General features: G+C 41.3%; 2 protein-coding genes across 2 annotated transcripts in view; one reads left to right on the forward strand and one right to left on the reverse strand.

Moving 5' to 3' along the window:
* Positions 1 to 20,476, reverse strand: part of LOC133440368 (zinc finger protein 37-like) — an 801,383-nt gene that overhangs the window by 481,179 nt on the left and 299,728 nt on the right. The gene's annotated exons all lie outside the window — the stretch shown is intronic.
* Positions 3,918 to 20,476, forward strand: part of LOC133440347 (zinc finger protein OZF-like) — an 83,838-nt gene continuing 67,279 nt past the window's right edge. Inside the window, exon 1 of the mRNA XM_061717589.1 lies at positions 3,918 to 5,036. Coding sequence (XP_061573573.1) covers positions 4,038 to 5,036 — 999 coding nt within the window. The 5' untranslated portion in view covers positions 3,918 to 4,037. The remainder of the gene's footprint in view (positions 5,037 to 20,476) is intronic.

Below are 20,476 nucleotides of genomic sequence, written 5' to 3' on the forward strand. Positions count from 1 at the left end.
CAACAGTCTCTGATTTTCCTTGCACTCGAATAAAGAACAGGTGCCTCAAATACGTCAAATTTTTCCTTGGCTCACAATGTCGGCGGAAAGGTTCTTTCAATGTATCATAGTCATCTACATCTTCAAAGTCACAAGTTTTATATACCTTTAATTGCTTCGTCCCCGGCCACATGTAGGAATGTGGCTCTTTTCACTACATCAGACTTTTCGTCGATTCCGCTGGCGACAAGAAACAGTTCAAATCTCTGGATCCAGACTCTCCAATTTTCCGCTAGATTTCCTTCTAGACTTAATAATAATAATAATAAACTTTATTTATATAGCACCTTTCCTGTCATAGAATGCAACTCAAAGTGCTTTACATGTCAAGAGAAGATAAGCAAGCAAGCAAAATAAAAACAAAGCAGTTTTAAGACAGTGAAAAAAACAATATAGCAAACAGAATAAAACCAGCAATAAAAGCAATAGCAAAGAGCAAAAAGAGTAAAACAGGCACGGCAGTAAGCATAAATGGGGTCACACACAGGTAAGAACAAACCTTTAAAATTCAGCTAAAAGCAAGAGTAAAAAGGTGGGTCTTGAGCTGTGCTTTAAATATGTCAACTGAGGATGCCTGTCTAAGGTGCACTGGAAGTTTATTCCAGGCTGTCGGGCCGTAGAAGCAGAAAGCTGCCTCGCCATGTCTTTTAGTTGCCATCCTCTTAGGCACTTGGAGCAAACCAGCGGTTGTGGACCTGAGATGGCGGCCTGGGACATATCTAGGTAGGCAGTCGAGGAGGTAGGAAGGTGCTAGTCCATTTAAGGCTTTATAAACAAGTAAGAGAATTTTAAAATCAATCCTAAAAACTACTGGAAGCCAATGTAGTGAGGCTAAAACAGGGGTAATGTGTTCTCTCATTTTGGTTCTGGTTAAAATTCTTGCTGCTGCATTCTGGACTATTTGAAGCCGGTCTGACGTTTTTTTTGGTAAGCCACAAAATAGTGCATTGCAGTAATCAATGCGGGAGAAAACAAATGCATGGACCAGTGTTTTTGCATCAACCAGAGACAGATATGATCTAATGCGTGCAATATTTCTAAGGTGAAAGAATGCGGTTTTGGTAATGAAATTCATATGCGCATTGAAATTTAGGTCAGAGTCAATGATAACCCCCAGGTTCCTTACTGTATGGTTAATTGCTACAGTTAGGTTACCAAGTCTGTTTTTAATTAATTATTTCTGCTCATTGGAGCCAACTATGAGAACTTCAGTTTTGTCCTCATTTAATTTGAGGAAATTTTCACTTATCCAGCATGTAATGGTAGAGAGACAGGTCAAAAATGGATCAAGGGCAGAGGGGTCATCCGGAGCTACGGAGAGATAAAGCTGAGTATCGTCAGCATAAAAATGAAAGTTCACTCCATGAGCACTAATAAGCTCTCCCAGGGGCAGTATATACAGAGAGAACAAAAGAGGGCCCAGAATTGAGCCCTGTGGAATACCAGAGCTAATTATGTGAGTGTCTGAGACAGAGTCAGCTAGATTGACAAAATATCGTCTTCCCGACAGGTATGAGGAGAACCAGGATAGGGCTGTGCCTGATAGACCTACCCAGTAGTTCAGACGTTGTATGAGAATTGAGTGGTCAATAGTATCAAACGCAGCTGTTAGGTCTAGGAGTAGAAGAACAGACACATGTTTCTTATCTGCGGATACTCTAAGGTCATTGAGTACTTTTAGAAGCGCCGTTTCGGTGCTATGTCCCTTCCTAAATCCAGATTGCAGTTTGTTATGAACCATATTTTCCTGAAGGAAGACATCAAGTTGATGGTAGATTATTTTTTCCAGAACCTTGCCTAAGAAGGGCAAATTAGAAATGGGTCTGTAATTGCCAAGCACAGTGGGATCAAGGTTGTGTTTTTTGAGGAGGGGTTTAACCACAGCTGTTTTCAGAGAATCTGGAAAAACACCTGAATGAATGGAACTGTTTACAATTCTGAGGATGTCACCAATAATACTGTCTAAAACTGTTTTGAGAAAGTGTGTTGGAATAGTATCGAGTGAACATGAGGATGATGTCATCTGTGAAATTGTATTTCGAACTTCCTCCTCATCAACTGCAGAAAAAGATGCAAGGCTTCCCCTTGGGGGATCAGTAGGCCTGCTTGCACTCATGGCAGCGTGAGCTCCATTCACAATGCCAGCTCTGATGTTAATAATTTTGTTATCAAAGAATGATGCAAACTCATTGCATTTGGCTACAGAGGCAGGTAGTGACTGTTTGTAGGACTGAGGTGGGTTGAGAATATGTTCAATGGTGGAGAATAGGACCCTGGGATTGTTCTTGTTCTCATTGATAATGGCAGAGAAGTGTGCCTGTCTTGCCGAGCGCCGGGCTTTGTTATATGCAGCTGTTGATGACCTGAGAATTTCTAAGTTAACAGTGAGTTTGTTTTTTCTCCAAGCCCGTTCTGCTCTGCGACACTCTTTCTTGAGTGAGCACGTATGCTCATTTACCCAGGGTGTTACTCTGGAGTGATGTTTCTTTTTAGTTTTTAGAGGAGCCACTATGTTGATAGCAGATTCTATTTTTAGATTAAAATGTTGTACCAAAACGTTCACTAAGGGGGTAGAGGGCAGGGGAGTGGCGCATGCGAGATGACGAGAAAAGTCATCAGCAGCAGATGGACTAAAATAGCGTTTTTTGATAGTAATTTCTGTGTTATTTTTCTCTAAAGCAGTGGCAGTCATGTTAAAACACACCAAGTAGTGGTCTGATAGCTCTGGCCTATAGATGGTTTGGTCAATGCAAATACTCAGACCTCTAGAAATTATCACATCCAGTGTGTGGCCGTGGTTATGAGTCGGACCCACAGTGTGCTGAATAAAATCGAAAGAGTGCAGGAGCTGAATAAAATCGATAGCCATGGTATCTGTGGCATTGTGTCCAAATGTAGATTAGCATCACCTGTGATCAAAGTTCTGTCATAATCCATGCAGCAGGTTGATAAAAGTTCTGACATTTCTGTTAAAAATAGTGCTTTACTTGAGTTTGGAGGACGATAAATATTAATCATTGGCACAGAGTTTTGTGAAGCCAGTATGGTGGCCTGGTACTCAAATGATGTGAAATTTCTAAACAACAGAGGCTTGAATTTTAAACTGTCCGAAAAGATGTTGGCTAGGCCTCCTCCTTTCTTGACCTCGCGTTCTTTATGGATAAAATTAAAGTTTGGGGGACAGGCTGCGGCTAATATAACAGCACTGTCCGAGCTAAGCCATGTCTCTGTCAAGAAAATTATGTCTAGCTTCTCTTTAATAATTAAATCATTTACAGAGGAAACCTTGTTGGTCAGTGATCTTATGTTAAATAAGGCAAGGTTTAGCTTGACAGGTGATGGGTTAATTGTGGTGGGTGGGATCAAGATGTGTGTTAAATTAGTGGCTACAACAGAGCGTTTTGAGTGCTGGGTGTGTCTGGCAGAGATTATAGTGGGAATATGGTGGGTGGCTGTAGTGTCCGTTTTTTGGTAAAATAACATAGTGATGGTGGATGGGATATTGTTCCACAAGGGGGCAGCATTAGCGCTGAGGGGAGTTTGTTGACTTTCGCTGGGCTGGGGGGGGAGGGGGGCACATTAACTGTCACTTCTCCTCTAATGAGGTTGAAGGTTTCATCTGCTCCATTTTATCTTCCTATCTTTGTTTTACTTCAAGTTTTCACTCTGACACCATGTTATATATGACGCGGAAGAAGCCATTTCTAGAACAACAACTTTATTCTTCAACTGTCTCGACCCCAACGCAGTAACACAAGAGTACAGTCACAGTGCTGCCTAATGGTCACACAGAGTAATGCACAAGTTTTCAAAATCCTATCTTTTTGTCCCTTTTAGTAATTCCAGAACTCCCACAAGAAAATGTTTGCAAGGTGGAGGAGGACGGGGTTTTCAGTGACCAGCACCTGGATAACCTGGAGAGGAGCTGCAGCCCGGACCAGGAGGAACCAGGGCATCCACAGACTACAGAACTGGAGGAAGACTCCAGCGGTCAAGAGATGAAGCACGAGGAAGTAGAGGTGGATGTCTCATTGGTCAATGTCGCTGTTGTGAAAGTTGAAAATGGTGAACCAGGACCAAACTGTGGCCAGCTGCTGTTGCACACTTCTCCTGAAGCTCAAAACAAAGATGAAGAAGGGACTGAAAGTTTACGCTCAGACTCCAGTAAAACTGCAGATCCGGAGCCAATGAGACGACACGGTGACCACGAAGAAGCTGCTGTCCCGTCAGACAGCAACTGTAAATCAAAGCTGACCAGGACCCACACGGGGAAGAAGGCGTTTTCTTGTAGCACTTGCAGGAAAGAGTTCAGTAAAAGTTGTAATTTAATGGCTCACATGAAGATCCACACTGGCGAAAGGCCGTACCTGTGCAACACCTGTGGAAAATCATCAACTCTCAAAAGCCACATAACCACGCACACGGGCGAGAAGCCCTACATGTGCAAAACATGTGGTAAGAGTTACAGGCAAAATTCCAGCCTGGTGATTCACTCGAGGATCCACACGGGCGAGAAGCCCTACATCTGCAAAACATGTGGAAAGAGTTACAGGCAAAATTCCAGCCTGGTGATTCACTCGAGGACCCACACCGGCGAAAAGCCGTACCTGTGTAACACCTGCGGAAAAAACTTTACTAAATCATCAAATCTTAAAAGCCACAAAACCACGCACACGGGCGAGAAGCCCTACATCTGCAAAACATGTGGAAAAAGTTACAGGCTACGTGCCGACCTGGTGGTTCACTCGAGGATCCACACGGGCGAGAAGCCCCACATCTGCAAAACATGTGGAAAGAGTTACAGGCAAAATTCCAGCCTGGTGGTTCACTCGAGGACCCACACCGGCGAAAGGCCGTACCTGTGCAACACCTGCGGAAAAAGCTTTACTAGATTATCACATCTTAAAAGCCACCTAACCACACATATGGGCGAGAAGGTATATTTGTGCAAGACGTGCAACAAAGGTTTTAGTCGCAGAAGTAATTTGCTGAGTCACATGAAAAATCACCCGGAGGAGAAGTCTGGTGACTCGTGACAAATGAAGTTCATGTTGTCGTCCTCCGGGGGCAGCTGTCCACTCCTGTCTGACCCACAGAAGAAGAACCTGCAGAAGTCCAACCACCACCTCCTGTGGCTGATGAGCCTAATTCCCTCCCCACAAGGGTTGCAGGTTCAACCCGGATTTATGCTTCTCCGTCAACTTGACGCAGAGGGAACGATGTGGTTGTGTACTTTTTTTTTTAAAGTTCTGCATTGAGTTTGTTTGAATTCCTGTTCCTTCTTAAAATCGTTATTTGTTGCTGTTGGTAACTTGTCGTCTCCACGGTGCAAATAAAGAGCTGTTAGTATGTGCTGAAGTTTCTTTAAACATGACAGTTTATTTCGTTCATCTACAAAGCCTCTCTCACACGTCCCTTTTCCCGTCTGTTTCTTCTTCACTCACATTCTTTGTAAAGTTAATCTGCAGCTCCATGTTGTTAAACTCTCTCCATCTACGTCGGGATCAGATTCCAGGAAGAGGACAGACTTTGGATTTAACCCTTTTATATCAGACATCCGTTTAGAAGTAAATGTCTTTTTACCTCAACTCATATTTAGTCAGAAATAATCATGAAAATGTAATTAAGTTTTCATTTTAGATGGATGAATCATTTTATTGTTTATAATTCAATTCAATTCAATTCAATTTTATTTATATAGCGTCTAATACAACAGAGTTGTCTCTAGACGCTTTACAGAGACCCATACCCAGAACATGACCCCCGAGCAGTTATTACATAAACAATGGCAGGTAAAAACTCCCCTAGTGGGAGAAAAACCTTAAGCCAAACAGTGGCAAGGAAAAACTCCCCTTTAGGAGGGAAGAAACCTTGAGCAGGACCAGGCTCATCAGGGGGGACCCTCCTGCCGAGGGCCAGACTGGTGGGTCAGGGACGGCAACAGCACAGCAGGCAGGTGGAAGCAGCAACGGGATGACCGGGGGTGGGGACCGCAGGCCAGCACACAGCTCCCGAAGCTCCGGCCCAATCAGCAAGTCCCAGGTTGGGGTGCAGGGTCAGGAAAAGACTTGTGCTCCGTAATGCAAGCTACAAGCCACCCACGGCCACCTGCAGGACAAAAGAGAGAAAAGGGAGGAGAAGGGGGGGCCAGCAACGGGATGACCAGGGGTGGGGACCGCAGGCCAGCACGCAGCTCCCGAAGCTCCGGCCCAATCAGCAAGTCCCAGGTTGGGGTGCAGGGTCGGGGAAAGACTTGTGCTCCGTAATGCAAGCTACAAGCCACCCACGACCACCTGCAGGTTCCGGTGTCCGGCAAAGGATGCTGCAACATGGACAAAAGAGAGAAAAGGGAGGAGAAGGGGGGGCCAGCACAAGAAACCACAGGAGCGACTCTGACACACTAAAGTTTACACTACCTAGAGATTTACCAACACCAGCTAGAGGTTTACTAAACACTAACTATAAGCTTTACTAAACAGAAAGGTTTTAAGTTTAGTTTTAAAGGTGGAGGTGGTGTCAGCCTCCTTAACCCAGATTGGAAGTTGGTTCCATAGTAGTGGCGCCTGATAGCAGAACGCCCGCCCTCCAAATCTACATTTAGATACTCTAGGAACTACAAGTAAACCTGCACTCTGAGAACGGAGAGCTCTGACAGGAACATAAGGCACTATCAGGTCTTGCAAATAATTGCGGAGCTAAGCCGTTTTCGGCTTTATACGCAAGTAATACAATTTTAAATTGGATTCTGAATTTTACGGGTAACCAATGGAGCGACGCTAACACTGGAGAGACGTGGTCTCTCCTGCTAATTCCTGTCAGTACTCGTGCTGCTGCATTTTGGATCAGCTGGAGCCTTTTCAGCAAATTACTTGGACATCCTGCTAACAACACATTACAGTAATCTAGTCTAGAAGATACAAACGCATGAACTAGTTTTTCTGCATCACTCTGTGAGAGGATTTTCCTAATCTTTGCAATATTACGGAGATGGAAAAAGGCTATTTTACAAACCTGATTGACATATGGTTTAAACGACAAATCCTGATCGAAAATAACACCAAGATTTCTCACAGTTGCACTGGAAGCCATCGCAACACCATCTAATCCCTTCCTAAGATGCTCTGGACCAAGAATGATAACCTCTGTTTTATCTGAATTTAGAAGCAGGAAATTTCTGGACATCCAGTCCTTGATGTCCCTAAGACATGCCTGAAGTTTAACTAACGGTTCTGTTTCATCCGGCTTCATAGACAAATAGAGCTGCGTATCATCAGCATAACAATGAAAGTGTATGCCGTGATTCTGGATTATACTTCCCAACGGCTGCATGTATAAACTGAACAAGATAATTCTGGAATATTACACTCTCCATATGTAGAAAGAGCAGCACCACCCTGGTGGTGAGTTATAAAAGCTCAACATAAACCCAAGAGTGAACAATCTATGGTAATAATAATAAAAATACAAATAAAAAAAGACTTTAGTGCATCAACAAGAGGAAAGTTGTCAGTCATGCAGATTATTGGTACAGCGTGATCAGTACAACCAGCATTTAGGTCAGAAAACAATGTGGAAAGGGAAATGTCATCAAATGAAGTTGAAAAGTGGAGATGCACTTCTGTCCTTTATCCTCAACTTCCTCAATCACGTCATTTTGATCCAGCTTGTTATTTCACTGGTCTTGGCTTCATCAAATGACACATCCAGGGACAGAAGCCGTGCATAGGTGTTCATCCTGTCCAGGTGTTGGAAGGTGAAGTGAAGCCGAAGCCATCGCTTCATCCACTGATCTGTTGGCACGGTAGGAAAACTGATAGGAATCCACTGTGTCAGGAACCATGGAGTTGATGTGGGTTAAAAAAAGATGATCTGCTCTGTTGGTCTCTGGAGAAGGTTTAATGAAAATGTTTCTCCATGAATAAGGACTAAAAATAACGTAAAAGTTTAAGACAGACTAATTATCCACAATATTTAACCAATAACGATGAAGTCATTAATGATATGAATGACGTGGTTAATCATTTTAACAGGTATTTTGTGAGTGTTGGACCAAAGCTGGCAGAAAAATGTGTGATCCTGGATCAGCTGATGGATGGAAGGAAACATTAATAAGTAGAAATCCAGATTCAATGTTTCTCACAGCTGTGGAGGAGAGAGAAATCATAGATATTGTAAGTAAATGTAAAAACAAGGTGTCAACGGACTGTGGTGATATGACAATAGTCAAAAAGGTTATTGATGGATTGTTAACTGACATACAGCTGTAATCAGTCACTCAGAACTGGGACATTTTCAAAAAAAAAAATGAAAACTGCAAAAGTCATCCCACTGTACAGAACTGGAGACAGACACCAATTCACTAATTACAGGCCTGATTCTTTACTCCCAACATTTTCTAAGATCCTAGAAAAAGTATTTATTTACAGGTTGGACAAATTAATGCCAATCAAAAGGCCACGCCCCTAATTACGCATTAAACTTCTTGCTTTATATAATTCCAACCTGCCACAATACGAGGAAAAAGAGGCTTCAAACCCCTGCAGAAAACCTGTGGGTGATTCCTGCATGAATGAACCGTCATTCTGAGTTTGGGGGTTAGTTTGGGATCTTTATTCCCTCTAGTGGTTAAATGTTGGAAACTGCAGCTTTAAATGTGTCTTGTATATCTATATATTGCACACCAAAATCAGTTTGATAGTTTGATCAGTTTGATATTTAAATGTTTTAATGTCTCAAAGACTTACCATGTGTATTATTTTGAAGCCAATTGCAATAAAAGTTTCTTAACAACATACATTTTTTTATGACAAATAATAAAGAACACATGAATTAAAAAATATTTTTATTTTATATATTGATATTAACAATCAGAAGCTTATCATATAAATTGTGTCAGCTCTCATTGTGTAAAAAATAAAAAAAATAAAACTCTAAACCTTCTTGCTTGTGTTGTTTTCTCAGATGTAAATCACTTTGCATAAAAGTGTCTGCTAAATCAATGATTCTTAACCATAGGGCCGCGGCCCACACTTGGGCCGCGAGCGCCACCTAATGGACCCCAAAAAAAAATTCAGTTTTGTACATGTGGGCCGCGTGGGCCGCGGGACTGCATAGCAACTCCCGACCAAATAAGGAGAAAAAGACCCTCAGCTAGCTGTACGTGTAATAGTAAGAGAAATGGTGTGTATTTACAGAGAAAATCCTTCATTTTGCACAGAGTAGGTTTAGATCCGCCAGGAGCAGGGATTGATTACTTGGGTCTGCGCCCAGAGCGAGCGAGCGCGGCGTGATCATTTATCCCGACGCGGCCGGGGAGGTCGGTGCCGCTCGGGCGGCTCCGTCGTTACTGCTGAAGGATGGTCGATGCGTGGGCTGTCGTGTCTGCTGGACTGGACTGTTCGGGCTTTCGAAAAAGCATCGGAAAGTGACGCGCTGCAGCGGCCAGAGAGCTGCGGGCCGTCGCAGCTGATCAGGCTCGGATGAAACCCGACACGCGCAGTCCTCACAACTTATTAATGTAAATAACTTAAAGTAAAATCAAACTAAGTTTTGTCCTCACTCTATTTTTAAATATGCAACCCGGAATGGACAGATTCATCCAGGTTCAGTCTTCCCACTGGGACAAAACCAGTGTCTCATACATCAGAGACCGTGGCGTTCAAAGTGCGAAAGTGAAACGCCACTGAAACAAAACACAAAGTTTTTCATCAAACATATTCACTCAAGTCTGAACTGAAGTCACAGAAAATAAACTGACCATCTTAAAACATCCTGCCCATGTTTGGGTCCAGATACAGCTGTGAAGCAGCTTTCTCCACAATGAACATAATTAAAACTAAATATCGTTCCAGGCTCACCAATGAGCACCTTTACATGCATATGAGAACCTGACACCATCCAGCCCAGATTTAAAGTCCTGACAGAAGAAATTAGAGCTCAGTTCTCTCACTGAACAACAGAAAGTGGGGGCATAAGATTATAAGAGGGGAAGAAAGAAAAACTGCAAAACTGTTAAATTGTTAAGATGTGTTTATATTAATTTAGTATAAAAATGTGTTGAGACAATTAACAAAGAAAAGGGGAAATTCAAACTGCTGGTAGAGAAATAAAATAAGATAGCATTTGAAAAATAAAATAAAATCTATTTTATTTTTAAGAGAAAAAAATATGTTTAATTCAAGTTAAACATGTTATTTGGCAAATATGTACTTTTTTAATATAACAGTCAGATGCAGATGTTGATACAACTATGAGGCTACTTGAATATATATATATATATATATATATATATATATATATATATATATATATATATATATATATATATATATATATATATATATATATATATATATTATGATGTTCTGGACCTTCGCTTGAGTAAATTTTCTCTAAAGGGACCTCTTAAAGTTTTAGTTGAAGACCCCTGCTATACAGTGTTAATATTTAATGGACCCCGGGCCACTCTGTACTGAAAAAATTGGGCCCCAAGGTCAGAAAGGTTAAGAACCCCTGTGCTAAATGACAGAAGTCGTAGTAAACCAGTGATTAAAAGAATGTTGTATGCATTTTGTTCTAATTACTTTTGTTGGTAAATGAAATACTTACTGTAACTGCGAGAAGGAACTATGTCATTTGTTCAGACTCCACTGCAGCCCTTCAGAGTTTGACTTCAAATAAAACAATAAGAGAAGATCTAGTGTTGGAAATATTAATGGTATTGTGGAGGTTATGCAGAACTGGAATTACTGTGCAGTTTTGTTGGGTTCCTGCCCACATGGGTGTTGATGGCAATGAAAAAGCAGACAATATTGCTAAAAGAGCATTGAAATTGAGTAGTGAGGTAATTATGGAAATTCCTTTTGGTAAAGGTGAAGCAAAATCATGAATTAGAAAGGCAGTGAGGGATTCATGGCAGAAGGTGTGGGACAACAGTGTAAAAGGGAGACATTTTTATAACATACAGAAGTCAATTAACGTGAAGGTTTTCAAAGGAAAGTGTAGGAGAGAGGAAGTCATCATTTCTAGATTAAGATTAGGTCATACTAGTTTAAAATCAACTCTGTATTTAATGTCAAAGTCCGTGTCTGATAAATGTGATGAGTGTGATGTCACAGAGAATGTAGAGCATGTGATTCTTAAATGTGGCAAGTATGAGGTAGAAAGGAACGCTTTAAGAGACAGGATGTACGAGCTGGGACGGGAATGGAGTTTAGTAGGTTATTAGGGAGGAGTGAGGTGATGAGGGATTGTTATAAGGAAATCCTTGTCTTTCTCAAAGATGCAGGGATAGATAATAAGATTTAAATGTGGTTATCTTATTTTATTTAGGTATTTCCTCTTTTTCCCCCCTTTAAGTTAGACTGTAACCTGGTGTAATAATGATCCTGATGTTACACACTCCGGTACAGCAGGTGGCGGTAGAACCTAATAACGTTGGTTGTGATCCGCCATTAAACCTAGAGAAGAAGAAGGAGAGGACGGTTCTGTTGTTTCCTTTCTTTTTCCTCTTCAACAATGTCTAAGGTGAATCATCTGAGAGAGTTTATCGGTCAGCGACTAACAGCAGCTGCTGTAGAAATATTGTCAGTGTTTGAAAAAAGCATCTTGGAGTATGAAGAAGAGCTCGACCGTCAGCGCAGACTGTTGGACCTCGCCTGGAAACCTGAAATCAGACTCCACAGAGTCGGTACGTAACCCTGGAAAGTTGAATGAATGAACACATGAGTATGACTCCTACAAGATCCCTTTGTTTCCAGTTAAAAGCCGTGGTGATGAAGCAAACCAACTAAATGGGAAACTCCCCAGCTCAAGCAGCTGCTGATGTGGGATTCGGAAACATCCCGAACTAACTTGTTGTTCTGTTTACTTGGTGCTGCCTTTCATGCTCCATTCACACTCTGGACCAGACTGATATTTCACACTTTAGGAATGAATGAATGAATGAATGACGGAATTTTTATTTCGAACATGTATATAAAAAATAAACATTAACATCTTCATATTCACATATGTTGGAAAAAAGGAGTAAGAAGAAGTCTACACTTTTTCCTAGTTCCTACCCCTTTATAACTCTATGAATTTACATTATTGCTATTATTATATCTACACAATATCCATATAAATATAGTCTATATAAATACTATGTAAAACATGCCTATTACCACATAATTATCCATATAAGTATATAGAAAATATAAATATTACATGAATATTATATCAATACATAGAAAATACAAATATTTTATAAATCTATATAAATATACACTATATAACTACATAAATATCCCTATAAATATATATATGATACATACCTAATAAATATATAACATATATTTAATAATTATAACTATCCCTCTCAACATATAATATATACTACATAAATATCCACATAAATATCTAAACATATCTTAAGCAAGTATAATATACCATTTTCCCTATTTTATTTGTTTCTCACACTCGTTACCCCATTTCCTCTTCCATATACCTGTTTATAAATAATTGTTTGTATCTCTTTTTAAACAGATTTATTTTAGTACCTTTTCATTTCCAGCTCCAAACTGTTCCACAGAGTCTCCACAGTTCCATATGCACATGCTGCACATTGTTGTTCCTACTTTATGTTTTCTAAAATTAGATGGTAGTAGATTATTCCTTGCTTTGAACATTATTTGCGCTGTTTTGTATTTAAACAGATCCATACATTTCTTAACCAGATCCATACATTTCTTTAGACTTAACCGTTTATTTAGTAGAAAAGATGCAGATCACAGTGGCTCCATGTAAGATGTGAGATGACACTGGCTAAAAACCTGATCGTTGGAGGATGTTCATGTAGGAGTTCATATGCAGGACTTGTAGTTAGATTGTTATTTTTTTATTTTATTTTTTTTCAAAAACTTTATTTCACAAAAACATGAAGTTTACAAATTATATATCTTCAACAGAACATAGAAATCACATTTCATGCCAGGGGGATGAGAGTTTACAAGAAAACGTTAAAATGAGCACAGATATTAATAGTTTTGATCACCTTTTGATTAAGAGAAAATTGAATGGAGTCGATGTTTGAGCTCATTGTAATAAGCAACAAAAGAGGGTTTTCTATGTGTAAATTTACATCTGTGAATGTGAAATTTTGCCAACAGTATGACGAGGTTAATAATGAATGTTTCATTTCATTGGGTTTTGTTAAAGTCAAAGAGTCCAAACAGCAACTTTTAACAATATGATCATTAGAAGGATAAAATCTATGAATTATTTTAAACAATATTTCTCTAACTTTGTTGGTCAACAGGTATCGGTTGGGTAAGAGCCAGACCTTTTTCCAGCCAATATGATTCATGTACCTATTCCAGTGTGAGACCACATAAGGAACTGTGGTGACATCCTGTCTAAACAAGAATCTAATCAACTTATTGTTCTTACCACGGTTACAGGACAAACAGATTTTGCCAATTGGAGTATCAGTCAATGATAACAGGGATAATTGTTGGGTTTCCACTCTTGGTTGAGATCTAAAAAACATGCAAACACCAGAAGGGATTGCTCCAAATACTTTTGCAAAGTCGCCAGGTGACACAGGAATATTGTATTCTGCTAGAAACTCATTATAGGAGTAGAGAAGACCGTCCCTGTTAAACAACTGAGCTACATATACAATGTTGTTATTAAACCAGTACTCAATAAATAGGGATTTATGTTTAAACAATATGTCTTTGTTGTTCCATATGAGGTATTTGTGGGGTGAAAAGTTGTGTTTGAAAATAAGAGACCATGACAGGAAGGCCTGACGGTAAAAGGGAGACATTTTTATCGGGATTTTATCAATATTGTAGTTACAGGAAAAAAAAAAATTTAATCCACCCAGTTTTGACAGAATATGGAAGGATATGACATTCCAGATAGAGTTAGGATTTTTGAAGAATTGTTTCAACCAATTTTATCTTAAATGTGTTATTTAGGGTGCAGAAATTTAGAAGATGTAGTCCAACATTTTCATAGTCATTCATTAGAAAAGATTTTTTTCAGATGATGAGTTCTATTTTTCCACAAGAAGTTGAGAAGCAGCCTGTCAATCTGAATAATACGTTTGTTGTCCATGAACAGAGACAGAGATGCATATGTTAACGTGATATTCCTTCCTCCTTGGTGAGTAGAACTCTACCTCTAAGAGAGAGATCCCGTAATAGACACTGGTTTAACTTTTTTTTAGTTCTTTGGATAATAGGATTGAAATTCAGTGAAGTTATTTTTTGTTGGTCCTTAGTTATTGTAATACCCAAGTAAACAACTTAATTTTTGACTGGGACACTACAAATTGATGTTTTATCAGAATGCTTAATGGACAACAAAATTTGTTGCCTTTTTGGACATTGTAAAACTGCTATACTGGCGAGGCCGGCCACGCCCCCTTAGGACCGCTCGGTCTGAGATGCAGGAATGCCCGAGCGGGCGGTGTTTGTTGTTGTAAACGTCATCAGATTGACCCGCTCTGAACTATTTTCCGATCTCCGATTAAAACCGATAGGGGCATTATAGGCCCGATCCCGATCAGTGGCCGATCAATCGGTGCATCTCTAGTTTTGAGCAGGTGTCTGCGATTTCTCCTGTACATTTCTCCTCTTGTGGTTTTGATAATGTATGATCTGGGCTGAATGTGTTTCTCTACCACAGTGGCTGGTTCCCACTTGTTGCCTTGTCTAACCCGCACATTTTCACCAACTTGGAGGTCAGACAGTGTCCTGGTTCCTTGATCAAAATATTGTTTCTGTCTTTGTTGTCTATGCACGAGGTGGCTCCTGGCATCTTTATAGAAAGCTGGCTGCAATAATGTCTTTGTCACAGGTAACTTTGATTTGAGCCTTCTTCCCATGAGCATCTGAGCAGGTGAGAGTCCAACCCCACTCAGTGGTGTGTTCCGGTATTCAAGCAGTGCTAGGTACGGGTCACCAGCACTGTCTGTGCTTTTGTCAGCATGTTTTTTATTGTCTGAACTGCTCTCTCAACTTGGCCATTTGACTGTGGGAAAGTGGGACTTGAAGAGGTGTGTTTGAAACCCCACTCAGCACTGAAGTCCACCATCTCTTGGCTCACCAGCTGTCTGCCATTGTCGGAGAACAACTCATCTGGCACACCATGCCTTGCAAATATAGACTTCAGCCCAATGATGATGTGTTTGCTTGTGGTTCCATTCAGTTTGATGATCTCTGGAAACTTTGGAAAATAATCCACACACAATAAATACTCTGCATCCTTGAAGTGAAACAAATCCACACCTATCTTTGCCCATGCTCTCTCGGGCACTGGGTGTGGTATAAGTGGCTCTCTGGGATTATTGTTCTTGTGTGTGTTACGTACAGCACACTGAGCCACGACTTCTTCTATCTGTTTGGTCGTGCCCGGCCAGTACAGTACATCACGGGCTCGCTCCTTACACTTAACCATGCCCATATGTGACTCGTGGATTTTCCTGAGCATTTTACTTCTCAATGTGTGCAGTACTACTAACCTTGAGCTCTTGTGTATGAGTCCATCTGCATATGGCAGTTCTTCTAAATGTCCAGTACTGTTTGATTCTGTCTGGAAGCTGTCTCTGTGTATCTGGCCAGCCTCTCTGAATTGCATTTGCGACTAGCATCAACTCAGCATCCTCTTGTGTTGCTTCTTTGAACTCCTGCAACTTCTCCTCTGATACTGGGAGGTGGTTATTTACAAAGTTGACTTCCAGCTCTTCATCAAGGAGTTTCTCATGGTGCTCTTTTAGAAATGCTCTGCTTAAAGCATCAGCAATATGCATCTCCTTGCCTGGCTTGTACTTGACCTCAAGACTGTACTTTTATAGTCTCATGAGCATTCTTTGTAGACTGGCTCGGGCGCTGAGGAGTGATTTTTTTTTTTTTTAATATATCACCTCCAGCGGCTTATGATCACTTTCTTCACGGACATGTCTTCCATACCTGGCTTTCTGACATCATAGTTCTTGAGTACTGGTGCTTGGCCGACGAGAGCTTTCAGTTTGTCACAACTCTGTTTTTGCTGTGACCCCCAGTACCAGTCCACATTCCCTTCCAACTTCCTTAGAGGAGCACTCAGGTCTGAAAGGTTAGGGATGAATTTAGAGAGGTACTGCAGTAACCCTGTGAACCTCTGGAGGGCAGCTTTGTCCTCTGGTGCAGGCATGTTTTGTATGGCTCTAACCTTTTCAGGATCAGGCTTGAGTCCTTTCTCACTGAGCACATGTCCAATGTAACTGATTTCTGTCATCCTTATCTTCCACTTACTTTTATTCATTTTCAGATTGACGATTCTTAGGCGGTCCAGCTGTTGTTTCAAGCGGCGATCATGCTGCTCTATGCTCTCTCCACAGACCAGGATGTCATCTATTACATTGACTACTCCCTCTAGCCCTTCTAGATGTCTGGCTATGCACCTCTGGAACACTTCAGGTGCTGACGATATACCAAATGGAAGCCTCTCAAACCTGTATCTCCCAAATGGCGTGTTGAATGTACACAGGTGAGAGCTTTCTTGGTCCAATTTGATTTGCCAAAATCCGTGGTTAGCGTCTACAACTGAAAAGTATCAGGTCCTCTGGATCGATACAGATCCGAACTTTGTTGGGTTTTGTTACAGTCACCATACTATTGACCCAATCTGTAGTTTATTTCTGTTTGGTTATCACCCCTAAGTTTTCCATTCTATTCAGCTGTGTTTAAATTGTATCTTTTAGCGCGACAGGTACTTTCCTGGGAGCGTGTACTACTGGAGTGACATCTGGATTCGTCTCAATGTTATAAACTCCTGGTATGCAGCCTAATCCAGTGAATAAATCCTCATATTCACTTAGAATGTCACTCTCTTTTCTAAGCGCATGCAATCTTTTGACAAGCCCCATTTTCTCACATGATTCTCCTCCTAGAATAGGTGCATTGTTCTTTATGACCTCAAACTCCATGTCATACTTTTTTATCTTTGTACTGACATGTCAACATGACTTTACAGGGCTCCAGACTAACTTCTTCCACTAGGAGCACCAGTGCTCCTTACTGACAATTTTAGGAGCACCAGCACAAAATTTAGGAGCATCCATATCAACACAACATATTAATTTTTTGTCTATATTAACTGCATTACTGATAATTTAGCAATAAACACAGGCAATTTACAGTAATAGCAATGTACTGCTTTTTCATTGCATCAGCAATAACACCAATGAACTGCGAACAGCGTATTCCATTCACTTGAGAAAAAAACTAACGAAGATAATTATCGCAGAATTCTGAGAAAAGTTTTAATGAAAAAAAAAATCTGCTCTTTTTCTGAATTAAAGAGATATTTATCTCAGAATTCTGAGAAATGTTTTAATGAAAAAATAAATCTGCTCTGTTTTTCTGAATTAACGAGAATTATCTCAGAATTCTGAGAAGTTTTAATGAAAAAAAAATCTGCTGTTTTTTCTGAATTAAAGGAGCTTGAAGCTCCTTTTAAAAAATGAGACTCTCTAGCGCCACCCTTCACCACGACGGCAGTTGGGGGTACTGCAGCCAACAGTGAAGCCGGCACTGGAGAACGGGGAGAACGCACATGCAGCGTCATGTGACGTCACATCCGCAGGGCAGCACGGGAAATTCGGGACCGAATTGCAGCACATTTTGCAGCACACAGCCTGTTCAAGGCAAAAGAGATCTACACTAGAGGGCTCATTCTTTTGGGTTTGGAACGCTTCATCTGACATTATTACTAGAAAACTTAAAACGTATACGGATTTTTTTCATAAATCCTGCCACAATCCGGCCTCAAGCTCCTTTTAAGCAGATACCTCACAACTTGCAGAAGCTGTCATTCACTTGAGAGCTGGATTTCATGGAAGCAAACATGACATGCCTGCCCAGTTTTATCCAATTTTATTTTGCTTTTGGTTTGAAACATTGGGAGGTAGTCTTGTCTTTAAGTTATATAGATGGTATTGTTATTAGTTTGTCGACTTTGCGCAGGCCTTTGGACCTCAGGACTTTGCGGTTGTTCAGACGGAAAGGGTTTTTTTTTTTTTTTCATTAAAACCACGGCTTCTATTCTACAGCCTCATCACAGCAGATCATTCCGCGTCAGGGAAGCAACAATGTATCCGTGACAACAACCAACTGTTACATATTTTTGACGGTTACAGCAGGTAGCAAAAAGTAGCCGGTGTTAAAATGTATTTTTTATTTTCGTGAACAAGTAATTTGGCATGTTGGCGGTAAACTTTGATCTTCGGGGAGGAGCTAACGATGGATGAATGGATTGACGAGTGCCAGTCTCCGAAAAAAAAAGACGACATGCGGAGCTGTAAACTCTCCCACTCCGTTAAAATCGTCCTGTGTTTATCCTCATATTTTCGTTTTCCCTGCCATTTTGAGTATGCACCACAAACGCAAAATTCAATGGGAGCGCGCGCCCGTCTGGTTCAACGGGTTGAGCAGACTTATGTAAACCTTCCCCTGTACAGCGACGCATGTTCGATTCCAGTCGTGGGATATTTTGCCCCCACTTCCTACGCAGTGTTGTGCAAGTTCATACTTCTCATGAACTAGTTCAAAGTTCAGTTCACATAGTTTAAAAATGAACAGTTCACGTTCATAGTTCACCATTTTAATTTTGAACTAGTTCAAATTCAGTTCATTTCAATATTTTTAGGTGAGAAGTACAAATGAAAAGCCCCCCTATCCTAAAACTGTTCACCGTATACCAGTGGTCTTCAGCCCTGGTCCTCAGGACCCCCTGTCCTGCATGTTTTAGATATTTCCCCTCAGAACCCTGATATAAATGACTGTCATTAACAGACTTGTGCAGACCTGGATGACAAGCTGATGACGAGCATTAATTAGAATCAGGTGTGATGATGCAAGGAAACATCTAAAACATGCAGGACAGGGTTGGAGACCCTGCTGAATACAATCATGTATTGTCCTAGTGGCGTTTCAACTTTATTCAGAGGCTGTAAATCTCCAACATTGTAGTGCATTATCAATTTGTCTACCTGTTACTGGGAAATCAGACCTCTTGGTCTTTCTGGGAACTTTTTTGATTTTTAAGGACTCGCAGATATTTTCTCCCACTGGGCGGATGCTTTAACTCCACATGACGTTTCTAATGTGAAGTTGACGAGGCAGATGTTCAGACTTGTTTTCTCAGCGCAGGTGGACATAATTTGCACAGAAAGGTTAGTTTCCTACCGTCAGACTCTTTGGGAGACGATGTGTAAAATTTCCGCAGATAATGATAAGCGGATCATCATCTGACGGCTCTCTGACGCTGCGACTGCAACGTCTCTCTTCACCTGTCAAGGCTGATTTATGGTTCCGCGTTAAATCGACGGCGAAGACTACGGCGTAAAGTACGCGGCGACGCGAACCATACGGTCCGCACGCCGCGTACCCTACGCCGTAGGTCCGCGTTGGTGTAACGCGGAACCATAAATCAGCTACATACAGACTGCACCGGGCTCGTGGAGCATGTGCGCGCTGCCCGCTGGTGAAATAAGAAGGATTATTCCGTAATAATTGGACCTAAACACTGAAGCTGCAACTCACATAATCTGAACAGTTCAAATTCCAGTTCATGATCTGCAGAATGAACAAGTTCACGTTCAAGTTCTTTATGTGTAAATATGTTGCGTTCAGTTCAACGTTCTCACAGAAATGAACGTGTTCAATGAACGCGTTCATTTGAACGCGTTCATGCACAACACCGTTCCTACGGGTCTGTCTTTCACTGCACCATCAAATAAAGTCGCAAGAACCGCATGACACCTGGCAAAGAGTTGGCACTGGCGCGCGCCACGCCCCCCCGCCTCGCAGTGCGCATCCAGACACACATGACAGGCACGCACACACGCACGCACAGACACAGGCGCTTGCTTCGGCTCCTCCACATTATTATGAAAAAAATAAAGAAATGGGGGAGAAGGGTGGATTTGTAAGTCGCGCTGGTGCTCCTAGTTAAAAAACTATGTCGAACCGCCTCCAGAAAAGGTCGCAAAATGCGACCAATTGGTCGCAGTCTGGAGCCCTGCTTTACCTTTGGCTGGAATGTGGTGTCCTGCATAAGCAACAAGCTTGGAGTGAAATTTGCTCACTTTTTTATCCAGTTTCAGCTTTCTGAGGTCTTTCATAGAAATTACGTTGCAATCAGCCCCAGTGTCCAGCTTGACTTTCAAAACTTGTTGACAATCAGAGAAGCGCCCCGCTGCCTCTGCGGCGGGACGGTCCTCTGGTCCTGGAGGGCTGCTTTTGTGGGGGCGGGTGCGCCTGCCCACGTCGGCGCCCGGGGCAGCCCTGTCTCTCCGGGCAGTTTGGCACACATATTCACACATATTCATGCATACATACACATACACATACATACATACATACATACATACATACATACATACATACATACATACATACATACA

This window comes from Cololabis saira, chromosome 3 (assembly GCF_033807715.1).
Source record: "Cololabis saira isolate AMF1-May2022 chromosome 3, fColSai1.1, whole genome shotgun sequence".
In the NCBI taxonomy this organism is placed as follows: domain Eukaryota; kingdom Metazoa; phylum Chordata; class Actinopteri; order Beloniformes; family Belonidae; genus Cololabis; species Cololabis saira.